Genomic DNA, 26,777 nt, shown 5'->3' with positions numbered 1-26,777 from the left:
GCGAGTGTTTCAATTTATTTGTCAATTGAAAACGAGCAGGATATATAGAAGTGATTGCCTATAAAAGTTTGCCACATAACACTTTTTAACATCTAATAAAATATGATGTGATAGAAAAACATTCAACCCTCATTTTCGTCTCTCATAATGCACACTGCCTTTGTATTTACAATAAACTGAAGATGGCCAAACATAACGCCATCGTAAAGCTTGTTGTGCAAAGTAGACATCTGATTCAACAAAAGAAACATTTGATACTAGCTCGTAAATTCGTATTAACGAAACAAAATTAATTAATACTTTCCTTTGATTATATAATTAAGGTCCTTGTCTCATTATAGACTTTTCATTGGAAGACATGGTATACGTAAAATTTACTCACAGGTAAAAATACCGCATTTATGTACGTCTCACACCCCTCGACGTCATTATTTAGGTAGGGACTGTGATTTCTGTCTGAAATTACAATGATCCATTGGCAAAAGATTACTACTATTCATAAGTACAGAAACACACAATTATCCAAAGTTCTATGTTAGAGAATATTTTCTTCAGCATTATTTTAATTTTAGCGCGAGACAAGACTTCATGTTAGGGTTGAAGCGAGTATTACAATTAGTACGAGATAATTGGTTATGTTATTTACTGTTTATCTGATTTGCATGTATGTATTATTCTGAATCGCCTGTCTTGTGTTACTACGTTTACAATCTTTGTTTTTGTCACGCCAATCATAACTGCATCTTTTTAAAACTAGATTTATTGAAAGGGTGCTCTATTGCTATATCATATACTGAGTTCCAAAAAGTTCCATGACTTTTGGAGGATATGATTGTTGGCATTTTCTATTTATTTATTGAGTTATTTATACGTGGAGGAACTATGACGATGCCGCTTTTCAAATTTTAAGCGATTTGAATAATTAATTTTTGTCTGCAATTCCTGACGAGTAGAAGATTGAAATTATTCCACGCCTTTAATATGATTATTTTAAATCAGCACACATGCCCTAATGATCACACGATGAAGACATCGGAAGAAGTTTTAAAGAAACTGTAAACGGAACTGACTTTGAATTACATCCAGCTGCCTCAAAAATGACGCCTTCGCCTTAAGGAAACACGGTACTAATTATACGGAAGAACTGTGAACCAGTCTAGAAATGGGTGAAGAAATAATAGAGTATTTACGGGTTTGGTGGTCCATAATTTTAGCATTCTTACAGGCTTGCCTCAGGAGTACTCAATAATGAAAGTAGCACCTGATTCATTTGGTGCAGAATCAATAACATGTGTTTCATGCACATATATGTAAACAAAATGCCGCGGGTCATATGGTGTTCTCCACACATAAGCTTGTACAAAGGTTAGATGTGCATGGAGAATTATAGGTCTCATCATCAGTACCCAGAAATTTTAAGTTATTGAATTATGAATATGATGGTGTTTCCATATGTTTACTATTGGAGTTGAATTAGTACCGTGTATCCTTAAATGACGGCATGACATCCTTTCGCGAATTAATTATAATTATGTAGCAGGTAAACATAACTTAAAACGTATAGAAGTCACTTGATACGCGCGTCCAGTAAGTAATCAACAAATTAAGCAGCGCACATTTTAATACTTCAAAACAATACCTGGTAGAATGTTTGAGTATCTATTCTTCCCTCGATTTTCCATACTCTTTGCGTTTTCATACACGTCATCCTTTGCTTCAGCTACATACATCGGTAGTTCCTGTTCATCAAAAACAGCAATTTTAAGTTAAATGTAACATAGATGAAAATTACATATATAGATGAGAACAAATAAGCAGGATTGTGTTCAGTTTGAATTCAAAACGTTGGTTTTAAATGTGTCATTGTGTCAACATAAAAGTAATTCTGTGTTATTAATATAGTTGTGCCGGTACACAGCAAGTACATTAAGATAGCTTTATGCGATAGTGTAGGTTTGATAATGACCAAATTATCACGTGTTCACCTCATACTGCAGATCGAGCCTCCGTTTCCTAGTTTTGGTGTCGATGTCAAACAGTTTCTTGTATTCCACACGAAAATTGCTAGTTGACATAGCTGAAGTAATACATGACAGCGCCTCTACCAAAGCTTCGTGTAGAAACACGTACTGATCCTGAGAAAGAAAGTTTGGACATAGTCATTGAGAATATAAGCGTATTGTCTAAAGATAATGTAATACAATTGGATAATACAAATGCTAAATCGTACATAAGTAGGCACTTATTCTCACAGACTATCAACCGATTCGAATGCTCATTGGGATCTTACCAAAATAAAACGTTCTGACCGTACGTGAATGTGTGACAGTATATATGTTGTACGCTGGTAGACCCTGTCAATAAATAACCGGGCGTTTATTGCCACTAATTTTCCTGATAAACTTAATTCATCATCATATCATGGAGTTCTTGGTCTTCTTATTTTATCATCATCATTATCTTCTTATTCTTCTTCCTCCTCCTCTTCCTCCTCCTCCTCATCATCATCATCATCACCACCATCATCATCGTCATCATCATCAGCAGCAGCATCATTTGTTTCTACATCTTCTCTTATTCGTTGTACCACTAATATCCCAAGTATAAATAGTATTACCGATATCAAAGTATATAATGGATTACATATTTGCTAGCGCATGCTTACCACAGTCTGCACGAGGTTAATTCTCTGTTTCCTGAGGTTCTCCACGCATCTAAATATATTGATGTAGTCGAGCTCTTTTCCCTCGTCAACGAGGTAGTCTAGAGCAAGGAAGGTCCCTGTCCTACCTATACCAGCACTGTATTGGACAAACAATATAAAAATTCATAAAACCTCTAGTTACACATTAAGGACTTTCTTCGAAAATAGTATCCCATCTAAGACCGGTGTTGGTTTTATTTATTGCAAGATATCTATCATTTTCTTTACCATATATTAATTTACTTTCACATCTGTATTCATATCATTCCAAGAAAAGATCAAATCATTTTACAAAAACAATGTAAAGACGCATCCTATTATATAGTGTGCCATCACATCTTAAATGTGAATATGCAAACAATACTAAAAATGATGTGCGGGAAGTTAAGTAATATATTATTTTTATTTGAATTAGTTGTACCGTAAAATATTGACTGCCCAAAGTATGAGTATAATTAGCTTTTCTACAAAAACGATATATAAGTATTACAAAACAATCCACAGAATACCTTAGTGAACCCCGAACTCCAATTTGAAAACAAAAAAATTAGTCCACTTATAACTGTTGCCTGGTTCATATTCTGCAACGTGTTGTCCAAGCACCAGTGTTTTGGTGGGAACCAGTGCCATTAAGAGTAGCAACGGTGATGTCGAGCCACCACATTTGATACTTCGAGTGGCCGCTACATACCTTGTATTATTTCTTCAATTGGTATCTGAGGGTTGTGTTTTCTTTTCTTCTTGGTTTTCTCTAAGTTATCATGCTGTTTGATATGCTTTATGTTATGATTGTTTATATTATTGGTGATACCGATGTGTTGCTGGCGTAACAGGTCACATGAGTCAGATATTTTATGGTAGGAATATCTGACACAGATTTTCGCTCTAGTCGTACAGTTCTTAATCACTATTTTGGTGATCTGTAGACGATCCCTAGTAATGTGAATTTTCTCTTGTTGAGTGCGTAGTCTTTTGTGTTATCGACAATGGTATATCATCGGTTATCATCACTGCTGGTAATTTTAACACTATGTATTTGCGTATCCCGGTTATATTACATAGATGGTCACTGTTAGTACTTACTTTTCCCCTTTTTAATATTTATGCATATTCAAAAATGAACAAATACATAAAACCGCAACAAGTAAATTATAATCAGCGATATAATAAATATAGTAAATATTTATATAACTGTAAACATCAATGATGCAAAGACGTATTCGTCTTTTTGCAAATAGGTGTATATTTACAGCCATCCTTAGAATGGTATTTGTACCTGCAATGAACTATCATCGGCCCCTCTTTTGTTCCACACACTCCGGTATTGCGAACCTTTTGGCGAAAATGGACTAGGGAAGACGCATATCTGGGTACACCCTTATCTGGCCAGGCAGTGAAGTGAAACTGCTGAACGAGACGTGGTTCTAATTTGCCCCTCTCTTTTACAAAGCGTTCCTAAAAATATAACATTTACACTTACAACCATGACTGACACATGTTCTATTTAGTTTGTAGCTTGCATTTAATATAAAAAGCAAATAAAAAACATTATTATACTTTATAAGGTAATCGGACGCAAAGATAAAAAGTTGTCTCTATATTATTAAAGCAGTTATTTAAAGTTGTATAAAGCTTTTGTTTTTCGGTTTTCAAAAATCATTCATTAATTTATTAGCACTTAATGCTATTGTTTTACCTTGATATTGCAAATCTGTAGTTCACTAGCTGTGGGATTTATCTGCTGTCATCAAAATATTTAATTACGTATTTTCTGTCTATAAATGGTTGATACATACAACTGATATTCTGAGGATGTCCGAATCATACAAACAGCTTCTTTCTAGACTGCGGTTATACTGAAGCTTATTTCATCACAAGCAACTTTATTGTAAATTAAAATAAAGCCTATGATAGGTGGATATGTATGGAATTGCAAATCTCTTGAAATGACGAGTGTTTCTTTACCATACGATACTATAACGAGAGCTAGATGGTTTGTATTTATGCAATATAGTGTACAAATATAGTTTGTGCCGCTATATTGTGTTGAATGTCCGATGTGAAAACCAGCACATTGATTTCAAATGATCTGCCTATTTCAAAATGTACAAAAGCTATTATGTTGAAATACGTTTTGGCATGTGTGATCTGTATTGACCTCTATTTTCCTTTTAGGCAGCTACTGCTGCAAAAACGTCAACATCATTGTAGGATGGTAAGTTTTATTTATGCAAAATAAGTAATAAAATCCTATAATTAAACATTGAGGGAAAGAGATTGATAAATAGATGTATTTGTTGTGCAAGATAAATTATGTGAGTTTATGCTCAGACGTGTGAGATCATTTGAGTTTCCTTAGTAATGTGAGATCACGACGTTATGAGCCCTTTCCTAGGATCTTGCCGACCTTATGATATGTATTATCGCGTTGCCGAGGGCGTTGGAGCCTTATTGCACTGAAACTCTCGGCACGGAAACCTCGTGGGTACCAGTAAAACATGTTTAATATATTTGTACTTACGTATGAATGCATTTATGTAGGTAGGTAGGTAGATAGGTAGGTTGTTGTTGTTGTTGTTATTGTAGGGTTTAACGCCATTTTCAGCACACGATAGGCTATACACGGTGGCCATTATTAATGGTGGAGGAAGAACGCGGGAAAACCCCAGAAAGAACCACCGACCCACGAGAAGCTACTGACAGGCTTTCTCACATACCCATATTAGCCGAATCAGAGACTCGAACCCACGCAGACAGAGGTGAAATGGCAGTGGTCCGTAACGGAGAGCGCTTTAGACCACTCGGCCACTCGGGACCCTAGATAGGTAGGTAGGTTAGTAGACATGTAGGTGTGGAGATTTATCCTGTAAACTCTAAACATAACTAACCACATCATTCTTTGCAAATCTGAAGATATCATATGAAGGGATATTTGATTATGCTCCGTAATACCTATACTGTATTATATGTTTTTAGTCATACAATACTTAATATATATATATATAGAGAGAGAGAGAGAGAGAGAGAGAGAGAGAGAGAGAGATTTGAGACGCGCTTTGATTAGAAAGCCCTTTCAGGACTATCTTATGAATTTGCAATTTTAATGTTGTCATATAATTCTGACTGCCACGGAATTGTATAAATCCTTTTATTTATTAAATACATGTACTCGGGTTTCGTTTTTATGTGTATATCGATACCCGAGAGTGATTTATGTATATTGTACAATATTTCGCACGCGCGAAGTGATTTCAATGGAGAAGAACCGAATGCTTCAAGCGCACAGACAATGTATGACGACTTCGTACGTGTATAAATGCCTCAACGTAAGATTAAATCTTCACATTATGGAACGTTTTGTTAGGATGGGACTAAGAGGTGTAAATACCTTTAAGGCCTTCACCTGTAGAGGTATGTGAATTCTTAATTGTTTGTGTATAAATTATAATTATTGTACTACCACGTTAATTGTGTTACGTTTGCTATGTAGCTTTGGTTTACGTAGTATAATGCAAACATTTTCTATTATTGGTGATTTAGCAAGGGATTTATATTAGCAATATAAAGCGGCATTTTTAAGAAACGTTTAGTACCGTAGGCTTCTTCTCGGTCACTGTTAGGTTTACTTCTGAACATGTATGTTGGCTTGTAATTATTGTGCCGATAATGTAATCTGTATAACTTATCGCATATAACGTCATTACGTTTTATCGTACATGCCCGTATCATGCATAGTACACGGTGTTGGATTTATTTTCAGCTGACCAGAGTGATCAGCTGTAGAGCTGACCAGAGCGATCAGTTATCGGAGTGATTGGAGTCGACCCTAGAGGATGACCATAGCAGTTGTGAAGCTGAACATTGCAGCCTTACAACTGAATAAAATGCTGCTGGTCGCGTAGCAGGTGATCCGGCGTCGCTGAGCGAGATTGGTGGGTGCTGACTGCTTGATTGACCAACCTGGAAGAATGACGGCCTGATTGGCCAGTGTGACTGGTAGCCAAGTATGTTGGTGGCGGAGTGTAACTCCATACATGTAATCTTTTAGCCGTGGGCTAATTTTTGGGGTTCGTAAAACCCAGTGTGTTTTGGGACTGTAAAGATAATTGTATATCTGCCCCTTTTTTATTTACATAATTTTCACTATTCGAGTGAATACATTTTACTATAGGAGTAAAATACTTCATTTCTTTACTATTTGAGTAAAACACTATTCTTTCTTTGTTAAATTATTGTGCTTGTACTGTGTAAAGCCATTTATTCGTATTTTCATTATTAAGCCCGTGCGTTTTATCTTATCAAATATTTGGATCATATACACGCACATATTAATCATAATTAATTGCTCATTCAAGTCGTTCGTTATTAAACATTGTATTTGTACCACCATCAAAAGTGTTCTGTTGTAAATCCGAAATCCGAAATACCACTTGTTACACTGACAACCTTTTTAAAAAATAAACAAATCTTTTTAGCTTAAGGTAATTTAGAGTTCATCGTATTTTGATAAAATATTTGACTTTGAAGTAGACAAAGTAAGATTGTGTCATATATGCTAACGCTTAGGATTTTAGGATTTTATTTTAATAAGTATGATGATACATGTAGATAAGAATCAAAATGTGTTCGAAAGTTTATAAGAGCATTTCTACAATTTCAGATAACGCGAATCCTTAATTCTCTTTATTTGTCGGTAAACGCATGTTTTCCTGTCTGTCTAGATTCGTAAACACGCCTTTCCTTAAGATGTATTTACGGCTATACCGAGACCTGTTCACCGCCAAGACACACAACATAAACACACCTCCAAAAATGTCCCCATCATATTAATTGGGAAATATGTACTGTTATATAGGCCGTGACATTTTTGGACTCGGTAGTAAAATGTTGACCTTCTCTGTCTGTCTGTGTGTGTGTGTGTGTGTGTGTGTGTGTGTTTACACCTTACATTACAAAAGTATGTCTTTTAAAGCGTTGTTATAAAGCCGTTTGAAATACCTATACTGTTGGTGTATCAAATTGTGCTTTAAAACCATTATAGTTTTATAGTGAATACGTCAGCAGGATGTTTAGCAAATCGTTCTGTTAGTGCTTCTTGGGTGCTAAATCTTGGAAACTGCTTAGATACATACTGATACCAATATTAATACCATTCATCCAAAAGATTGTATCTTTATCTTTATATTGTTTAGACGAGGAAAAAGCCAACTACTTGTTAGAAATTGTGAATACACGGAAAGATGATTGGTACACATCTGAGGGACGCAATTTTGACTGACACGCTTCTGCATACATATAAGTCGGTATAGACTGGTGTACGTTATTAAACAACGCCTTTCGTTTCCGTTTAGGAAGTTAATATATTAGAGACATTACAGAAACGTATATAAAAATGTTAACAAAAACAAAACCAGAAAGGCTTCTCTTGAAATGAAATAAATGTCATTCAAAATCTTTTTACGAACAAAAAGTAACACGGGTTTCTTTCTAAATCTTATTACCTTCTTCAGCTCTAAGGTCCTTATAGTGAAGTCTGAAAACCTTTCAATATTCACCAGTCTAACTGTAATAAATCCAAATTTAGTTGAACCTTCGTCTGGCCAGTATTTCTCACATTTGTGCTGCAAAAGTAGTAAATGAAACCCTTTTAATTCGAGACGTTACTTCGATTCCAATATGGACATGTCATGGTTGATATAATCAGAGACGATTTGAATATACTGAACCATTTATGAAATAGGTTATATTGGTGTTATCATTTGAATTTTTGTTTTAAAATTGATAAGGATTTTCATTACAGAAATAGGCCAATGATTGTAAGTATTGGTAAATAAGTTGACATTTTATTTAGCTTTAAATCGAACTGTAGAGACTTAAATCGTTTGAATGTACAAATTGAAGATGAATTAATTTAGCTCTCGAGGTGGTATACAGAATGAGGAGGCATGATATGCTTACCATTGTCCTCACAAAGATGATATGACGAATGCAAAAGTAACATATATTGTTTTTGAATGAAAAGCTTTCTTGGAAGTCTTCCACGACTTCGTTGCCTCCAAGTGTTTCACATAACAAAGCTAATTAGCAACAATGTGTAATACCGAAACCATAAGAAGTGAATAAGTTTCATAACCAAAATGCTTTATATCTTGATTAAAGAACGTATAACAGTAAAAGCTTTGAATGTGCCACAGTTATATAAATACAGCACATTATATATAAGGTACAATAAAGACTGATATTGTAATAAGCAATACATATATAAACCTAGGACAAAACTATATATTCACACAGGCAGATTAGTTGAAGTGATTTCGCTAATATAGGATATTCTCAAATTACCTTCTCTTCTTCTATTAAATTGGTGAGAATCACAATTTTTCTGGAATTCGTTTGCCATATCATTCTCCAGAAATCATTAAGAATATCCTTTGTTGGACCTGAATAAAAGATCAGTAAACGAATCCATATTCATGCTAAAGCTATGCAAAAGCTCTAAAGAGTTTTAGGGCAATATTAGAAAACCTCGATAGCAAAATATGGCTACGTAGAGATAAATGTATACCGAATTGTAAACTCTGCAGAAAGGTGGAACCACAATATGGCCTCTGTGTTGAAGCGAAAACATTATATATTTTATTGATTTACATGTATATAATAATATATGCACTGGATTATCTAGCGTTTTGTACAATAAAATGTACGCCAATGTTTTCTTTATGAATACGCGATTAGTTTGATAAGTACATCGAGATATGTGGTCCAAATATCAACTTAAAATATAATAACGTGAAGAAATCAGAAACGTACCTTGGGAAGCTATGTACATACGAGGGTCTTTAAAGCCCTGAAATAAAAAGAAGCGTACCAAGTATAAATAATACATGCTTATGTACGATTTGTCTTAAAAATGGACTGTTCGCGCCAATGGTTAAGCTACATGTTATCATTATAACTGTACTTATTTGAAATGGTTGATCCTTGCTTTGACTAGAACAAGCATAACTTACATTAACATAGCATGCATTTATGTAATCGGTTTCAGTGACCGGGTCCCATATATCCAGCTGTACCCGTGTGTCGTCATCTGCAATGTATAGAAACATATTTATCTTTCTAGAGATTAAATACTTTTCCCAGTGACTTAATATTCTGAGTTTAATATATATATATATATATATATATATATATATATATATATATATATATATATATATATATATATATATATATATATATATACATATATATATATATACACACACACACACACACACACATATATATATATATATATATATATATATATATATATATATATATATATATATATATATATATATATATATATATATCATGTGTGTGTGTGTGCCAAAAATGAATAAATTCATGAATGGTTATTGAATTAAATGTAGCTGAGATAAAATTATATGTATCCTCATTTTCAGCTTTTTAATTACTTCCTGATGCATGATGCAATCATGTTGGAGATATTTAACTTTCCAATAACGTAAGTAGTAAGGGGGGTCACCCTAGCCTCAATGGGAATTAGCATTACAGAGACCCCTGGGTCACTCTAGCCTCAATGGAAATTTAACATGGAGAAAAATCGTGGGTCACTCTAGCCTCAAGGGGAATTTAACATGGAGAAAAAGTCTTGGGTCACTCTAGCCTCAAAGGGAATTTAACATGGGAATAAATCGTGGGTCTCTCTAGCCTCAAGGGGAATTTAACATGGGAATAAATCGTGGGCCACTCTAGCGTCAAGGGGAATTGAATATGGAGAAAAATCTTGGGACTGTCTAGCGTCAAGGGAAATTAAACATGGTGGGATTGTCTAGGGACAATGATGGTAGAGAGTCAAACACAACAGAGACAGAGACATACATACACTAGTACAAGCGTGAGATTTATATATAAAGCATTACCAAGACCTGAAATCTTGCTGGGGTGTTCAAAAATTTGCATAATTGTAATGATGCTATAAATAGTTATAATCAAGGAAATGCTCAACGACAAAATGGATGTGACTAAAAGTAACGCTAAAATGACGAAATTGTCCCAGAATTTAAAGGCAAATAAACATATCCCCGAAAATTAAGTTACAACGGTTTAGAATAAAATGGATAAAATTAGTAACTACTTACAAAATCAACTTGTGTGACGATCGTCGATAAACATCCATGTATCTATTTATAGCTATAATCAGCTAAAATTCCTATGAAATTCCACTATCTATTTATAGCTCCAACTTGTGGGTTATTCCTTTGGAAAATCCCACTATCTTTTTATAGCCTCAGCTTGAGTGACGTTCCTGTTTATGAACTCTAGTATATATGTATAGCTACAACCTGTGGAAATCCCCAAGTCCATATTTATAGTCTCGAAATTTCTAGCGTCAGTGACGTCACTGTACTGAACACTAGGGGATAAGTGTCAACAGTGTTGCAAGTGGCTGACCTGAATACGCGCTACTGTAGGTAGGTAGGTAGGTAGAATGTATTTGATAGGGATAAAGGGAGTTTTATACGGACAAACAGAGACCAATACACACACACACACACACAAACACACAAACACACACACACAACGTACGCGCGCAGACATACACACACACACACACAAACAAACACACAAACACACACACACACAACGTACGCTCGCAGACATACTCACACACACACACAAAAACACACAACTTACGCGCGCAGACATACACACACACACAACGTACGCGCGCAGACATACTCACACACACACAAACACACACACACACACTATAAAATGGATAAAATTAGTAACTACTTACAAAGTCAACTTGTGTGACGATCGTCGATAAACACCCATGTATCTATTTATAGCTATAATCAGCTACAATTCCTATGAAATCTCACTATCTATTTATACTACAACTTGTGGGTTATTCCTTTGGAAAAACCCACTATCTTTTTACAGCCTCAGCTTGAGTGACTTTCCTGTTTATGAACTCTAGTATATATGTATAGCTACAACCTGTGGAAATCCCCAAGTCCATATTTATAGTCTCGAAATTTCCAGCGTCAGTGACGTCACTGTACTGAACACTAGGGGATAAGTGGCAACAGTGTTGCAAGTGGCTGACCTGAATACGCGCTACTGTAGGTAGGTAGGTAGGTAGAATGTATTTGATAAGGATAAAGGGAGTTTTATACGGACAAACAGAGACCAATAGACACACACACACACACAAACACACAAACACACAACGTACGCTCGCAGACATACTCACACACACACACACACACACACACAAACACACAACATACGAGCGCAGACATACACACACACACACACACAGGGAAGAGGTAAAATCAAACCCCAAATAAACTATCCACACAAACGTACGCGAACGCATACAAACCCCAAATATACTATCAACACAGAGTGAAGAAGAAAAAGTTTTTTGAAAGCACCTAAGCCCTCACCTGCAATGACCAACTCTGCCAAACACCTACACCCCACCCCCACTCCCAACATTACAAAACCCATTTAACCCGTTATTTTATGGCATCAGTGTGTGATTTAGGAAATATCAAGACACAAAATGATGGATGAATAGACTGACTATTGTTTACGGACTTGCATGCCTAAAGAGCGTGCGTGAAGGAAAACATCCTTCCATTTCAATTCTAACTAAAACATGATCCAGAGGGATAGAGAGAGGTGAAAGAGCACAATTTCATAAAGTGTGAGTAAAAACAAAACACGCCATCCTTATTATACAATGTCAAGACCAAGAGACACTTACGTTTTCTTTCTGGCCTATTCTCTTTTAGAAGGTAGTATGAAATTTCACATCAGGGCCAACGCATCGGCTCACATTGTCAATTTTTTCCATTTCCATGTCTTTACTGGCACAAGTTCTTCATAATCTTCAATTTCTTCTTCTTCCTCTGAATCCCTCTTCTCTGTTTCGTCTTGTTTCTGTTTCTTCTCTTTTCTCGTAGGGCACTCTGAATTCCAGTGTCCTTTCTCCTGACAACGATATTAGGTATCTTGACTTTTGTCTCTCTTTCTTAGACGAAGCAGGTATTCTGGAGACAAATACCCATTTACCTTTGCAGATATAGCAAACTTCATTAGCACTTACACACTTTCGTATGACTCTCATCAAATCAACGACCAAAAGAGTAAGTTTTGTTGCCACTTTCGCATGTGAATTATGCTTTCGTATGACTTTTAGCAAATATTTGACCAGCAGGTCGATCTGTGCTGACTCTTCCATCTTCTTGATCGTTTGAGAGTGGAATGAATACTCTGACGCTAAGACACTCTCCTTATATACAGGGACCTGCTGCGTATGAAACCTAGTCAAATGTAATTTTGCAATAAGATGAAACGATTTCATTGAGGAAGTAAAAGGCAATGATGTACCGTATCGCCTCACACAAAACCTGAAGTGTTAGCTCAGATCCGTGTCAGCGATTTCGAAGACGACATAACTGAGCTTTCATCAATGCTCTCCAATTATGCCACAAAACCACGAGTCCTGATTCACGCCAAAAGAAATTTCGTTCGGTCCATAAAAAATAGTATCACATCTGAGAAACGCAAAAACGAACTTCCAGAAAACTGAGAACGACGGCTTACACCTACAACGTGAAATGTATGAGTTCAAGTAGTGCGTAAAACTTAGTCAAATTAAATGTTTATAGTCAAGACGAAACGATCTCTTTTCGAAGAAGAAAGCAGACACCAAGCGACAATGGCGATCCGTGTCACACAACACTTTTCAAAATGTATATGATCAGAGGTTTGTTCTAGCGATCTGCACGGTTAAATTAAATGTTGATGTATTTTGCAATAAGACGGACACAATTTCCATGGGATCGCCCATGGTACGATTGTTCGTGCATTAGTTTAATCTTTTAAAATATTTTTTTATATAAATCGCCTATAGGATAGGCCCAGTAAAGCATGGCCATTCTCGTCACTGTGTGAATAGCTACTCAAGTCAATTCGAAGTGAACGCGGTAAGAAAATAAGTATAGCCAATGAAATGGCTTACAAGGGGTGATGCTTTGTTTTGTTCTAGGTCTGTGTGGCATAATAATCCCTATGTTCTTGCGTTGTTACCATTACAGTGCAGACAGACTGAAATGTGAACTTACAAGCCCTCTTTGTGTGTGTTGTACCATTTCTTCTTACCACATCAAAATACTGAGCGTCACAGTATTGGTTCGCGTTTTCAAGCTGACCATTTTTTTTATATCTCACTTAAACATTTTAACATAAACGCTCACACTCACATCGGTAGAGTCAGAACAGACGTGTTACAGTATTGAGGGGCATGTTATCTTTTTTTTTTTTCAAACTAATGAATTTGGGGTTTGTATGAAGTAAAGAACCGAAAGTACAGTGAAACTCAAGGATGATGACCCAATCTGTCTGTCTATTGATACGTGTATTTACTTAAGAAGAAATATGACCTCTAAAACACAAAGAGATACGGCAAGCATGATTAGAATGAACATAACGATGTTTTCCTTCACGCCCGTGTAATTTAGAGTTTCAATCCTCTTTGAAGACAAACCTGGTCTCCTTTTGTAGGGCTCGAAATAATAAAAAACCTGAAAAAAATCTTAAGCACTTTGCTATAGATAATTTCATCAACAGACTAAACAACATAAATACCGTTACAACACTAGAAAGCCTTAAATCTTCTATCAAAAAGAAATGCATCAAAAAATTAAAGATTAACGATAACTAACCAATGAAACCGAATTTAACAAAGGCAGTGACATGTGAAGAAATGTCTCTCACTTTGGAAAGGTAGTCGAATGTACTCTGTCATGCACCATCAACTTGAAACAAAATTATAAACAGAGAGAAACCTGAATTCAAAATTCAGTTGTTTTTTTTTCTTCAAAATTGTTTCGTTTCTTTTTTTATTTTTTTGGAACAAATCTAAGCACTAATATAGAGTGGAAAAGGGAAAATGCACATACAAGCTTTGATATTTCTGAAAAAATGAGGGGATATTCCTAACGTTCATAACCACCTATGGACTTGGACTTGTCTGTGACTTATCCACAAAACAAGATGTACATATTTCTGGTCAAGCTGCAAGTGTGTGCGTGTTTTTGAAAATGGTAAAAATGGGATATACAATTTTCTCGTGACACTTATAAAGTGAAGAGTCTGTGCAAGTGTCAAAAGCCAAAGTCATATAAGTTTTGTATTTTGTACGGCTTGTAAAGATTTCCACTTTAGAAAATGTGAAGTATCACAAGTTATTATCACAAACAAAAGTGGAACATAGGGGCTTGCAAGAAAGAAAATAACCCAGACAGTTGGTGTCATTAAGAGTGCTAGAGACGGTACCCGAACTTGCTTGCTTACTTGAATTAAAGTGATTTTCGCTCTAATGGAGCATATATCACTGGTTTAATAACGCACCGCGTGATTTTTAATTACTCCTGGGGAAGGAAAGAGAGCCTCATCTCCCAGGCTTTTATGTACTCACAGACTACTTTTAAATTTAGCCACTCAGGTGTAGGACTAACTAGTCCTTAACAACCTGACTGAAAGGCTTTAAACATGAGTGGGAATAGTCTCACCACACACTCATTTTTCTGTCCGAGCGTGGTAAAGGAGGAAAAAGGTGCTCAAAAAGACAGCCATGGGTCTTAAGTACTCAACAAAACGCTAGCCCGTACTTATTTCAAATCACGTCGTGTCACCAAAAAAGACGACGTGTACGACATCAAAGGCATTGTCAAACGCAGAAACCGTAAAGTGGGCAAACGACGTGTCAAAGAAGTCAAAGTACGTTGGAAAGGATATCCACCCAGTTTTCATTCTTGCATCGACGCTTCGCACTATAAAAAGAAGTGACCATCATGCCCTTTCACACATATTCAGCTACTGCGATCACTCCTTCACCCAATTCTTCTCTGCAAGATTTACAAACACAATCCTTGTGGGTGTGGTATGGAAAACGTGTGCCTAAAACGCAAATCGTCTTTTTCTGCTAAACCTTCGTGGTGTATTGTGTCATCGGTGCAGCCATTGCCAATTTGAGTTTGCAACAAGGAGACAAACACTTGTGGACCATTGTATTGAGCAATTACATCGGTTACCTGCTTCCTAATCCCTCCCTGAAATTCTCCTCGAACGGGAACAACGGGAACCTTGTGTCCAGTGTCAGTCCCAGTCACCACTCCAACAACAACCCCATTTTGGACGGAGACACTCCTCTAACTTCCAGTATCGCCTCGGAGAGCCACAACACTCTGGAATTATGAGCAATAACAACCAATTTTACCTAACCTTACCCAGTGACAGTTCCATGGAGGTGTTTCCCAAGAACACGTTGTGCTGTTACACGGTCAAATTACCTCAGACCATCCAGTTAGATCACGAAGCCCATTGGGAAGTGGCTTTAGTGGAAATCATTCACCCAACACAAATCAAAAACATCACCGAAAAGCAAAACACTTTCGAGGTGGAAATCCTGAATGCCCAATTGGAGGAATAAATCAACAAAATCGGGTTTTTAGGGGACACAAGACCAGCCAGCAATCCAGCCTTCATTATCTACACCTTGAAAATTCCTTCAGGTTATTATTTTAGTGGTGAACATTTGGTGGACACTATTGCGGACAGGTTCAACTTAGCCTTTGGCAAAGCACTGAACAGAGCCAAAAAAAGTGTGAAGATTGAGTACCATAAAGTGGCTCATCGTCTCGTGATCAAATTTCAAGATACGGACACATTGTCCCTCAGGTTCAATGGTAGTTTGTTTGAAATTTTGGGTGGACATGCAGAAATGGTCGCAAACAATATGAGCCCCAAGATCAAAAGTAATATGGATTTTTACAGAGCTTTTGGAAACCCGGTAGAACTGAACCAAGGACTTAATTTGATCTTTGTGTATTCCGATGTGGTAGAGTACAACGTGGTGGGACACACCTCTGTTCCGTTACTGCGTGTCATTCCTTTCAAAGTGGATAGTACCACAAACAATGACCAGGAAGGTGCAAACACCTATCACGTACACCGTGAATTTTTACATCCTCACTATTTGCCCGTCAGTAAGTCGTATTTAGACACTGTCAACATTGCTATAAAAGGAGATCTGGGACAAAATATTCCATTCTCCAAAGGGAAAGTTACAGTGAAACTCCATTTTCGAAAACGGTTCTCTAACGAATTGTAAGTCAAGACAGCGAGGAGGGACATTTTCACCCTATACAATCCGGCCAGATGCGTGTGGAATTTCAGTTTGCAGAAAATCTACGCGCAGATAATACGGTGAACGTCATCCTGTATGCTGAATTGGACAATACGATATAAACCAACAGTTTGAGAGAAGTCATTCTAGACTATTAGAAGTCATGGAAGACTTTTATCAATGTTTGTATAGTAGGGATTCTTTGGGCATGGAATGTGAAGATCCTGAGGAAGGAGAACCCCAAGACAAAGACGAAGAAGTCATCATGATGAAGTCTAGATGGCCAGAACAAGAATTACATTTAGTTTCCTGTTATGCTATAGTCTTGACAGAAAAAAAAATTAAGGAATTGATCAAGAAAGATTGCTATGGATGTCATAACGATCATCCCAGTCAAATTCAACACGAAAAATGCCTGATGCTGAGTCAAGAAGAAAAATTGGACGAGTATCTGGACGATGCTTGGAGTCTCATCTCGGACGAAGACGTGTTGCATCAGTGGTATAAAGACTTGCGTGAACATTCTTGTCCACCATTAACCACTCAACAGATCGATCGTATCGAAGCTCTCCTGAATCAAAGTGAGGAGACGAAACGAAGAAACGGTTATTTGTCAGACATTTTCAAGCAAAAAGTCAGAATCGAATTGATGACTTATTATTACCTGTGAAGAAGAAGAAGAAAACACACAAAACAATGGATACCTGGGAACTTTATTACCTTTTGAACCACAGTTCGTACACGGCTTCTTGGAATCCTGTCGTCTGTGCTAAAGATGAACTCCTTCATCGCAAACCTCAAGACCATCAAGCTTATGTGATCAACACGGACGACAGTCATCTCCCAGGAACCCACTGGGTAGCCGTTTACTTTCCTCAAGAAGGATGTGTGGAATATTTTGATTCGTACGGATTGCCCCCTTTGGAAGACGATATCATCGACTTTATGAGAAGAAATGCTCAGACCACCCGATTCAATAATGTGAAATTACAAGGCACAGATTCCTTGGTGTGTGGACAATATTGTGTGTATTTTCTGCATCATCGCAGCCTGGGCTATTCCTTAGAACATTTAGTGACTCATTTTGATCCTCGTTCTTCTTCTAGAAACGATGTGAAAGTAGATCGATGGTTTTGTGACCATTATGCTTATCTTTTGTCTCAAGCTAGGAAACGTAGTGTCCATCAATGGCCTAATGATTTCCAACAGTGGAAATCACAATTTCATTCACAACGTTGTCAGCCCTGTTTAAAGTAGAGTGTGAATTGAAAATAAATGTTTGGTATTTGAAAAAAATGTTTGATGTTATAGTGTTGGATTATTGTTTAAAAAAATGTTAGAGTTGTTTGTTAGTATGAATAAAAAAAAATGTTGTGCTTTGAAGAAAAAATGCCTTTGTGGTTTGTTTGGCTATAGGAATCTTGATTCATGCTCTTTGACTTCTCTCTATCCCTCCCGTAACACTATTTGAACGTTCGGGCTCGAAAACCGTGTAGTAATGTTTTCCTTCACGTCTGCGCTTTGACTTTAAGAACCGGGGAAGTTTCCAGTCTGCCCATCCATTGTTAACTCATCCTCCTACGAAGATGTGCTCAAGATTAGCCAAGTTGAACGAAGCCTATGTCAATTTGCATAGGGTCATGACAAGTCTGATACCGAGACCTGAAGAGATAGACAATATCATAATGTTGAAAGTCACTGAAAACCTGACAGAAGAGCTCTTCAAGGAGGAATTCAAGAAGGAGAAAGAAGAATGGGTGGAGAAGTACAGACTTTATAAACAGCAGAGAGAGCAGCAACAGCAGCAGCATGAACCTGACAGAGACTTTGTCAACAGTTGTATCGACACCAAAGAGTTCTTCTTCTCTTTTCCGAAGAAGCAGACCTTATCCTGTGAGAAAGCCTGTCGTCAGAGGAGGCCGCCATCTTATAACCTAAGCGATCGCCATAGCTTCAAGTTCCAAAACAAATTTCAGGGCTACCCCATACTCTCGAAAAGAAACAACATTCCATTGCCTATGATATGTTAGTCAGTTAGAAGAAAAAATACAGAAGTGAGTCTATCATCACATGATTTCTTTATCTTGGTTAGAAAGTGCGACTCTAAGTCCTTCGTTTCCGTCGCTTATCAAAATTTAAAAAATAGTAATGTTCTGTAAAAAAATGAGTGAGTGTTTCTTTTAGGTTTGTGCGTTTTTGTTTTTTTTTGTTGGTTATAATCTGGATAATGTAAGTTCGGGTACAACGAAATTAAAAGAATTAGGCCCAGAACTCGGTGTGGAGGGAAGAAATATACGCAACAGTAGCGGGAGCAAGAAATGCAGACCTAGCCAGTTAGCACTCCACCCACCTCGAGAACACAAATAACATCTAGTCAACAGCCGACTATACCTAACAAACAACCTGCCCCGGAAAGAGTGGTGGCAAAACAAAGGGCCAATTATGTTAGACAAACGGTATGGTAAACTCAAATGCAATTATCGGAGGCACTACGTTCTTTTCTGGGGCCCCGAGTGGCCGAGTGGTCTAAAGCGCTCTCCGTTACGGATCACTGTCATCTCACCTTTGTCTGCGTGGGTTCGAGTCTCGGATTCGGCTAATGTGGGTATGTGAGCAAGCTTGCCAGTAGCTTCTCGTGGGTCGGTGGTTCTTTCCGGGTTTTTCCCGGGTTCTTCCTCCACCATTAATACTGGCCACCATATATAGCCTATCGCGTGCTGAAAAATGGCGTTAAACCCTACAACAACAACAACGTTCTTTTTTCACTCCGATACTACAGGCAATCTCAGCTGAAAGAACAACCACAACAACAATAAAAGCGACAGACACCATAGCAGCGGATTTGAAACTATCTACCTCAACTAAAGAATTAGTATCAGAACCAGAAGAGGAAATTGAGGCGGTTGAGGAGGAAGAGGGGGACGCTGACCCTCGTTGAGAAGTACACCGAAATGGGACTAGATCAAGCATTGTATGACGTCAACAAAGCAGGGCAGTTTATTAGAGCCATACAATACGTTGCCTACAAATCTCTAGACACCTTCAAACCAAGACCTTCGCAATGGGGATTAGGGTCAGAGTTCTTCCCCAATTCTACAGAAAAACCTACACTGGATACCCCCTCAGTCAACTGGTAGAAGCCGCTGCTTACATTGCCGCCCATCATGGCTACGCATTTCCTGATATCAAGAATCATGAGACTAGGAGTGCGGGAAAGAACATGAAAGAAAAAGAGAGACGTGTTACCTTCTAATAGAAAAAAAACAACCTTTTTTAGGGCTCCAAAAGATTGATTTTTATTAAATAGGGAACCATATTTGGCTTGGTATCCCTCCTTGACTAAACTCTTCTCGAAACAAACTTGACCCATTGGAACACCGCAACAAACTTAACTTTTTAAACCTAACAGTGACCAAACTGGTATATGTCTCTTAGACATAATAATTTAAATAAGATCAGTATGGCTATTTTTATGTACACTAAGTACTAATATTAGATAGATATGTCAGGAAGTAGGAAATTTAACAGACTCGTTAGATTTGAACTAATTGCACAAGTGGTTAACACATTATTGGTACTTTTTACTGTCCATTAGCAAAAACGGGACTTGATTTGAAATAAGTACGGGCTAGCGTTTTGTTGAGTACTTAAGACCCATGGCTGTCTTTTTGAGCACCTTTTTCCTCCTTTACCACGCTCGGACAGAAAAATGAGTGTGTGGTGAGACTATCCCCACTCATGTTTAAAGCCTTTCAGTCAGGTTGTTAAGGACTAGTTAGTCCTACACCTGAGTGGCTAAATTTAAAAGTAGTCTGTGAGTACATAAAAGCCTGGGAGATGAGGCTCTCTTTCCTTCCCCAGGAGTAATTAAAAATCACGCGGTGCGTTATTAAACCAGTGATATATGCTCCATTAGAGCGAAAATCACTTTAATTCAAGTAAGCAAGCAAGTTCGGGTACCGTCTCTAGCACTCTTGATGACACCAACTGTCTGGGTTATTTTCTTTCTTGCAAGCCCCTATGTTCCACTTCTGTTTGTGATAATAACTTGTGATACTTCACATTTTCTAAAGTGGAAATCTTTACAAGCCGTACAAAATTCAAAACTTATATGACTTTGGCTTTTGACACTTGCACAGACTCTTCACTTTATAAGTGTCACGAGAAAATTGTATATCCCATTTTTACCATTTTCAAAAACACGCACACACTTGCAGCTTGACCAGAAATATGTACATCTTGTTTTGTGGATAAGTCACAGACAAGTCCAAGTCCATAGGTGGTTATGAACGTTAGGAATATCCCCTCATTTTTTCAGAAATATCAAAGCTTGTATGTGCATTTTCCCTTTTCCACTCTATATTAGTGCTTAGATTTGTTCCAAAAAAATAAAAAAGAAACGAAACAATTTTGAAGAAAAAAAAAACTGAATTTTGAATTCAGGTTTCTCTCTGTTTATAATTTTGTTTCAAGTTGATGGTGCATGACAGAGTACATTCGCCTACCTTTCCAAAGTGAGAGACATTTCTTCACATGTCACTGCCTTTGTTAAATTCGGTTTCATTGGTTAGTTATCGTTAATCTTTAATTTTTTGATGCATTTCTTTTTGATAGAAGATTTAAGGCTTTCTAGTGTTGTAACGGTATTTATGTTGTTTAGTCTGTTGATGAAATTATCTATAGCAAAGTGCTTAAGATTTTTTTCAGGTTTTTTATTATTTCGAGCCCTACAAAAGGAGACCAGGTTTGTCTTCAAAGAGGATTGAAACTCTAAATTACACGGGCGTGAAGGAAAACATCGTTATGTTCATTCTAATCATGCTTGCCGTATCTCTTTGTGTTTTAGAGGTCATATTTCTTCTTAAGTAAATACACGCATCAATAGACAGACAGATTGGGTCATCATCCTTGAGTTTCACTGTACTTTCGGTTCTTTACTTCATACAAACCCCAAATTCATTAGTTTGAAAAAAAAAAAAGATAACATGCCCCTCAATACTGTAACACGTCTGTTCTGACTCTACCGATGTGAGTGTGAGCGTTTATGTTAAAATGTTTAAGTGAGATATAAAAAAAATGGTCAGCTTGAAAACGCGAACCAATACTGTGACGCTCAGTATTTTGATGTGGTAAGAAGAAATGGTACAACACACACAAAGAGGGCTTGTAAGTTCACATTTCAGTCTGTCTGCACTGTAATGGTAACAACGCAAGAACATAGGGATTATTATGCCACACAGACCTAGAACAAAACAAAGCATCACCCCTTGTAAGCCATTTCATTGGCTATACTTATTTTCTTACCGCGTTCACTTCGAATTGACTTGAGTAGCTATTCACACAGTGACGAGAATGGCCATGCTTTACTGGGCCTATCCTATAGGCGATTTATATAAAAAAATATTTTAAAAGATTAAACTAATGCACGAACAATCGTACCATGGGCGATCCCATGGAAATTGTGTCCGTCTTATTGCAAAATACATCAACATTTAATTTAACCGTGCAGATCGCTAGAACAAACCTCTGATCATATACATTTTGAAAAGTGTTGTGTGACACGGATCGCCATTGTCGCTTGGTGTCTGCTTTCTTCTTCGAAAAGAGATCGTTTCGTCTTGACTATAAACATTTAATTTGACTAAGTTTTACGCACTACTTGAACTCATACATTTCACGTTGTAGGTGTAAGCCGTCGTTCTCAGTTTTCTGGAAGTTCGTTTTTGCGTTTCTCAGATGTGATACTATTTTTTATGGACCGAACGAAATTTCTTTTGGCGTGAATCAGGACTCGTGGTTTTGTGGCATAATTGGAGAGCATTGATGAAAGCTCAGTTATGTCGTCTTCGAAATCGCTGACACGGATCTGAGCTAACACTTCAGGTTTTGTGTGAGGCGATACGGTACATCATTGCCTTTTACTTCCTCAATGAAATCGTTTCATCTTATTGCAAAATTACATTTGACTAGGTTTCATACGCAGCAGGTCCCTGTATATAAGGAGAGTGTCTTAGCGTCAGAGTATTCATTCCACTCTCAAACGATCAAGAAGATGGAAGAGTCAGCACAGATCGACCTGCTGGTCAAATATTTGCTAAAAGTCATACGAAAGCATAATTCACATGCGAAAGTGGCAACAAAACTTACTCTTTTGGTCGTTGATTTGATGAGAGTCATACGAAAGTGTGTAAGTGCTAATGAAGTTTGCTATATCTGCAAAGGTAAATGGGTATTTGTCTCCAGAATACCTGCTTCGTCTAAGAAAGAGAGACAAAAGTCAAGATACCTAATATCGTTGTCAGGAGAAAGGACACTGGAATTCAGAGTGCCCTACGAGAAAAGAGAAGAAACAGAAACAAGACGAAACAGAGAAGAGGGATTCAGAGGAAGAAGAAGAAATTGAAGATTATGAAGAACTTGTGCCAGTAAAGACATGGAAATGGAAAAAATTGACGATGTGAGCCGATGCGTTGGCCCTGATGTGAAATTTCATACTACCTTCTAAAAGAGAATAGACCAGAAAGAAAACGTAAGTGTCTCTTGGTCTTGACATTGTATAATAAGGATGGCGTGTTTTGTTTTTACTCACACTTTATGAAATTGTGCTCTTTCACCTCTCTCTATCCCTCTGGATCATGTTTTAGTTAGAATTGAAATGGAAGGATGTTTTCCTTCACGCACGCTCTTTAGGCATGCAAGTCCGTAAACAATAGTCAGTCTATTCATCCATCATTTTGTGTCTTGATATTTCCTAAATCACACACTGATGCCATAAAATAACGGGTTAAATGGGTTTTGTAATGTTGGGAGTGGGTGGTGGGGTGTAGGTGTTTGGCAGAGTTGGTCATTGCAGGTGAGGGCTTAGGTGCTTTCAAAAAACTTTTTCTTCTTCACTCTGTGTTGATAGTATATTTGGAGTTTGTATGCGTTCGCGTACGTTTGTGTGGATAGTTTATTTGGGGTTTGTTTTTACCTCTTCCCTGTGTGTGTGTGTGTGTGTGTGTATGTCTGCGCGCGTACGTTGTGTGTTTTTGTGTGTGTGTGTGTGAGTATGTCTGCGAGCGTACGTTGTGTGTTTGTGTGTGTGTGTGTGTGTGTATGTCTGCGCGCGTACGTTGTGTGTGTGTGTGTGTTTGTGTGTTTGTGTGTGTGTGTGTCTATTGGTCTCTGTTTGTCCGTATAAAACTCCCTTTATCCCTATCAAATACATTCTACCTACCTACCTACCTACAGTAGCGCGTATTCAGGTCAGCCACTTGCAACACTGTTGACACTTATCCCCTAGTGTTCAGTACAGTGACGTCACTGACGCTGGAGATTTCGAGACTATAAATATGGACTTGGGGATTTCCACAGGTTGTAGCTATACATATACACTAGAGTTCATAAGCAGGAACGTCACTCAAGCTGAGGCTATAAAAAGATAGTGGGATTTTCCAAAGGAATAACCCACAAGTTGTAGTATAAATAGATAGTGAGATTTCATAGGAATTGTAGCTGATTATAGCTATAAATAGATACATGGGTGTTTATCGATGATCGTCACACAAGTTGATTTTGTAAGTAGTTACTAATTTTATCCATTTTATAGTGTGTGTGTGTGTGTGTGTGTTTGTGTGTGTGTGTGTATATGTCTGCGCGCGTACGTTGTGTGTGTGTGTGTGTGTGTATGTCTGCGCGCGTACGTTGTGTGTTTTTGTGTGTGTGTGTGTGAGTATGTCTGCGAGCGTACGTTGTGTGTGTGTTTGTGTGTTTGTTTGTGTGTGTATATGTGTGTGTGTGTATGTCTGCGGGCGTACGTTGTGTGTGTGTGTTTGTGTATTTGTGTGTGTGTGTGTGTGTGTGTGTCTATTGGTCTCTGTTTGTCCTTATAAAACTCCCTTTATCCCTATCAAATACATTCTACCTACCTACCTACCTACAGTAGCGCGTATTCAGGTCAGCCACTTGCAACACTGTTGACACTTATCCCTAGTGTTCAGTACAGTGACGTCACTGACGCTAGAAATTTCGAGACTATAAATATGGACTTGGGGATTTCCACAGGTTGTAGCTATACATATATACTAGAGTTCATAAACAGGAACGTCACTCAAGCTGAGGCTATAAAAAGATAGTGGGATTTTCCAAAGGAATAACCCACAAGTTGGAGCTATAAATAGATAGTGGAATCTCATAGGAATTTTAGCTGATTATAGCTATAAATAGATACATGGGTGTTTATCGACGATCGTCACACAAGTTGATTTTGTAAGTAGTTACTAATTTTATCCATTTTATTCTAAACCGTTGTAACTTAATTTTCGGGGATATGTTTATTTGCCTTTAAATTCTGGGACAATTTCGTCATTTTAGCGTTACTTTTAGTCACATCCATTTTGTCGTTGAGCATTTCCTTGATTATAGCTATTTATAGCATCATTACAATTATGCAAATTTTTGAACACCCCAGCAAGATTTCAGGTCTTGGTAATGCTTTATATATCTCACGCTTGTACTAGTGTATGTATGTCTCTGTCTCTGTTGTGTTTGACTCTCTACCATCATTGTCCCTAGACAATCCCACCATGTTCAATTTCCCTTGACGCTAGACAGTCCCACATTTTTCTCCATATTCAATTCCCCTTGACGCTAGAGTGACCCACGATTTATTCCCATGTTAAATTCCCCTTGAGGCTAGAGTGACCCAAGACTTTTTCTCCATGTTAAATTCCCCTTGAGGCTAGAGTGACCCACGATTTATTCCCATGTTAAATTCCCCTTGAGGCTAGAGTGACCCAAGACTTTTTCTCCATGTTAAATTCCCCTTGAGGCTAGAGTGACCCACGATTTTTCTCCATGTTAAATTTCCATTGAGGCTAGAGTGACCCAGGGGTCTCTGTAATGATAATTCTCATTGAGGCTAGGGTGACCCCCCTTACTACTAACGTAGAATGTGAATAATGACGGTTTTATACTTACATGCGTACATATTCTTATACCGATTTTTCTTTCGATTCTCAGGTAAAAGAGCTGTGAAATGTTTTTTTAATGGTCCTTGAGGCAGTGTCTGAAATGAAACGATATATGATTCTACATCAGTAGTAAGGTGGGATACTTTACGGACAATGGAAATTCCAGTCAAAACACCCCTGGGACACTTTACGGACAATGGAAATTTAACATGGCGAAAAATCGTGGGAACATATACGGACAAGGGGAATTAACATGGGAATAAATCGTGGGACACTTTACGGACAAGGGGAATTTAACATGGGAATAAATCGTGGGACAATCTACGGACAAGGGGAATTTAACATGGGATTTTTTTTTTTAAATTTTTTTTAAAAAAGGGGTAGGCAATGGAAAGGCTATCTCTTTTCGAGAAATATGGGGGCCCTGAAAAGGGCCTTTGGGTTTTCTTCTTCTTCTTCTAATTTCTTCTTTTTCTCCACTAAGTTCTTATTTTATCTCCTACACTCTTCTTCCCTTTCTTTTTTTTCTTCTCCTCCTCTTCTTTCTTCCTCTTCTCATTTTCTTCTTCTTTTTCAATTTTTTCGTTCCATTTTGTGACGATCGTGGATAAATACCTATGTATTTATAATCAGCTGAAATTCCTATGAAATCCCACTATCTATTTATAGCTCCAACTTGTGGGTTTTTCCTTTGGAAAATCCCACTATCTTTTTATAGCCTCAGCTTGAGTGACGTTCCTGTTTATGAATTCTAGTATATATGTATAGCTACAAAATGTGGAAATCCCCAAGTCGATATTTATAGTCTCGAAATTTCCAGCGTCAGTGACGTCACTGTACTGAACACTAGGGATAAATATCAACAGTGTTGCAAGTGGCTGACCTGAATACGCGCTACTGTAGG

At 37.5% G+C, this 26,777-nt stretch overlaps 1 protein-coding gene across 5 annotated transcripts in view; it reads right to left on the bottom strand.

Moving 5' to 3' along the window:
* Positions 1-26,777, bottom strand: part of LOC149808212 (receptor-type tyrosine-protein phosphatase epsilon-like) — a 186,642-nt gene that overhangs the window by 5,095 nt on the left and 154,770 nt on the right. For all 5 annotated transcript variants that reach the window (XM_089974912.1, XM_089974944.1, XM_089974938.1 and 2 more), the window contains 10 exons: positions 25,881-25,968; positions 9,715-9,791; positions 9,515-9,551; positions 9,047-9,144; positions 8,206-8,325; positions 3,981-4,159; positions 2,666-2,801; positions 1,986-2,135; positions 1,640-1,739; positions 383-456 (listed from right to left, as the gene is read on the bottom strand). In XM_089974912.1, the coding sequence (XP_089831038.1) occupies positions 383-456; positions 1,640-1,739; positions 1,986-2,135; positions 2,666-2,801; positions 3,981-4,159; positions 8,206-8,325; positions 9,047-9,144; positions 9,515-9,551; positions 9,715-9,791; positions 25,881-25,968 (1,059 nt within the window). The remainder of the gene's footprint in view (positions 1-382; positions 457-1,639; positions 1,740-1,985; positions 2,136-2,665; positions 2,802-3,980; positions 4,160-8,205; positions 8,326-9,046; positions 9,145-9,514; positions 9,552-9,714; positions 9,792-25,880; positions 25,969-26,777) is intronic.

This window comes from Sinohyriopsis cumingii, chromosome 1 (genome assembly GCF_028554795.1).
Source record: "Sinohyriopsis cumingii isolate HCF-2022 chromosome 1, ASM2855479v2, whole genome shotgun sequence".
Taxonomy (NCBI): Eukaryota; Metazoa; Mollusca; class Bivalvia; order Unionida; family Unionidae; genus Sinohyriopsis; species Sinohyriopsis cumingii.
The sequence above is the reverse complement of the archived record's forward strand: the minus strand, read 5'-3'. Positions and strand labels throughout refer to the sequence as shown.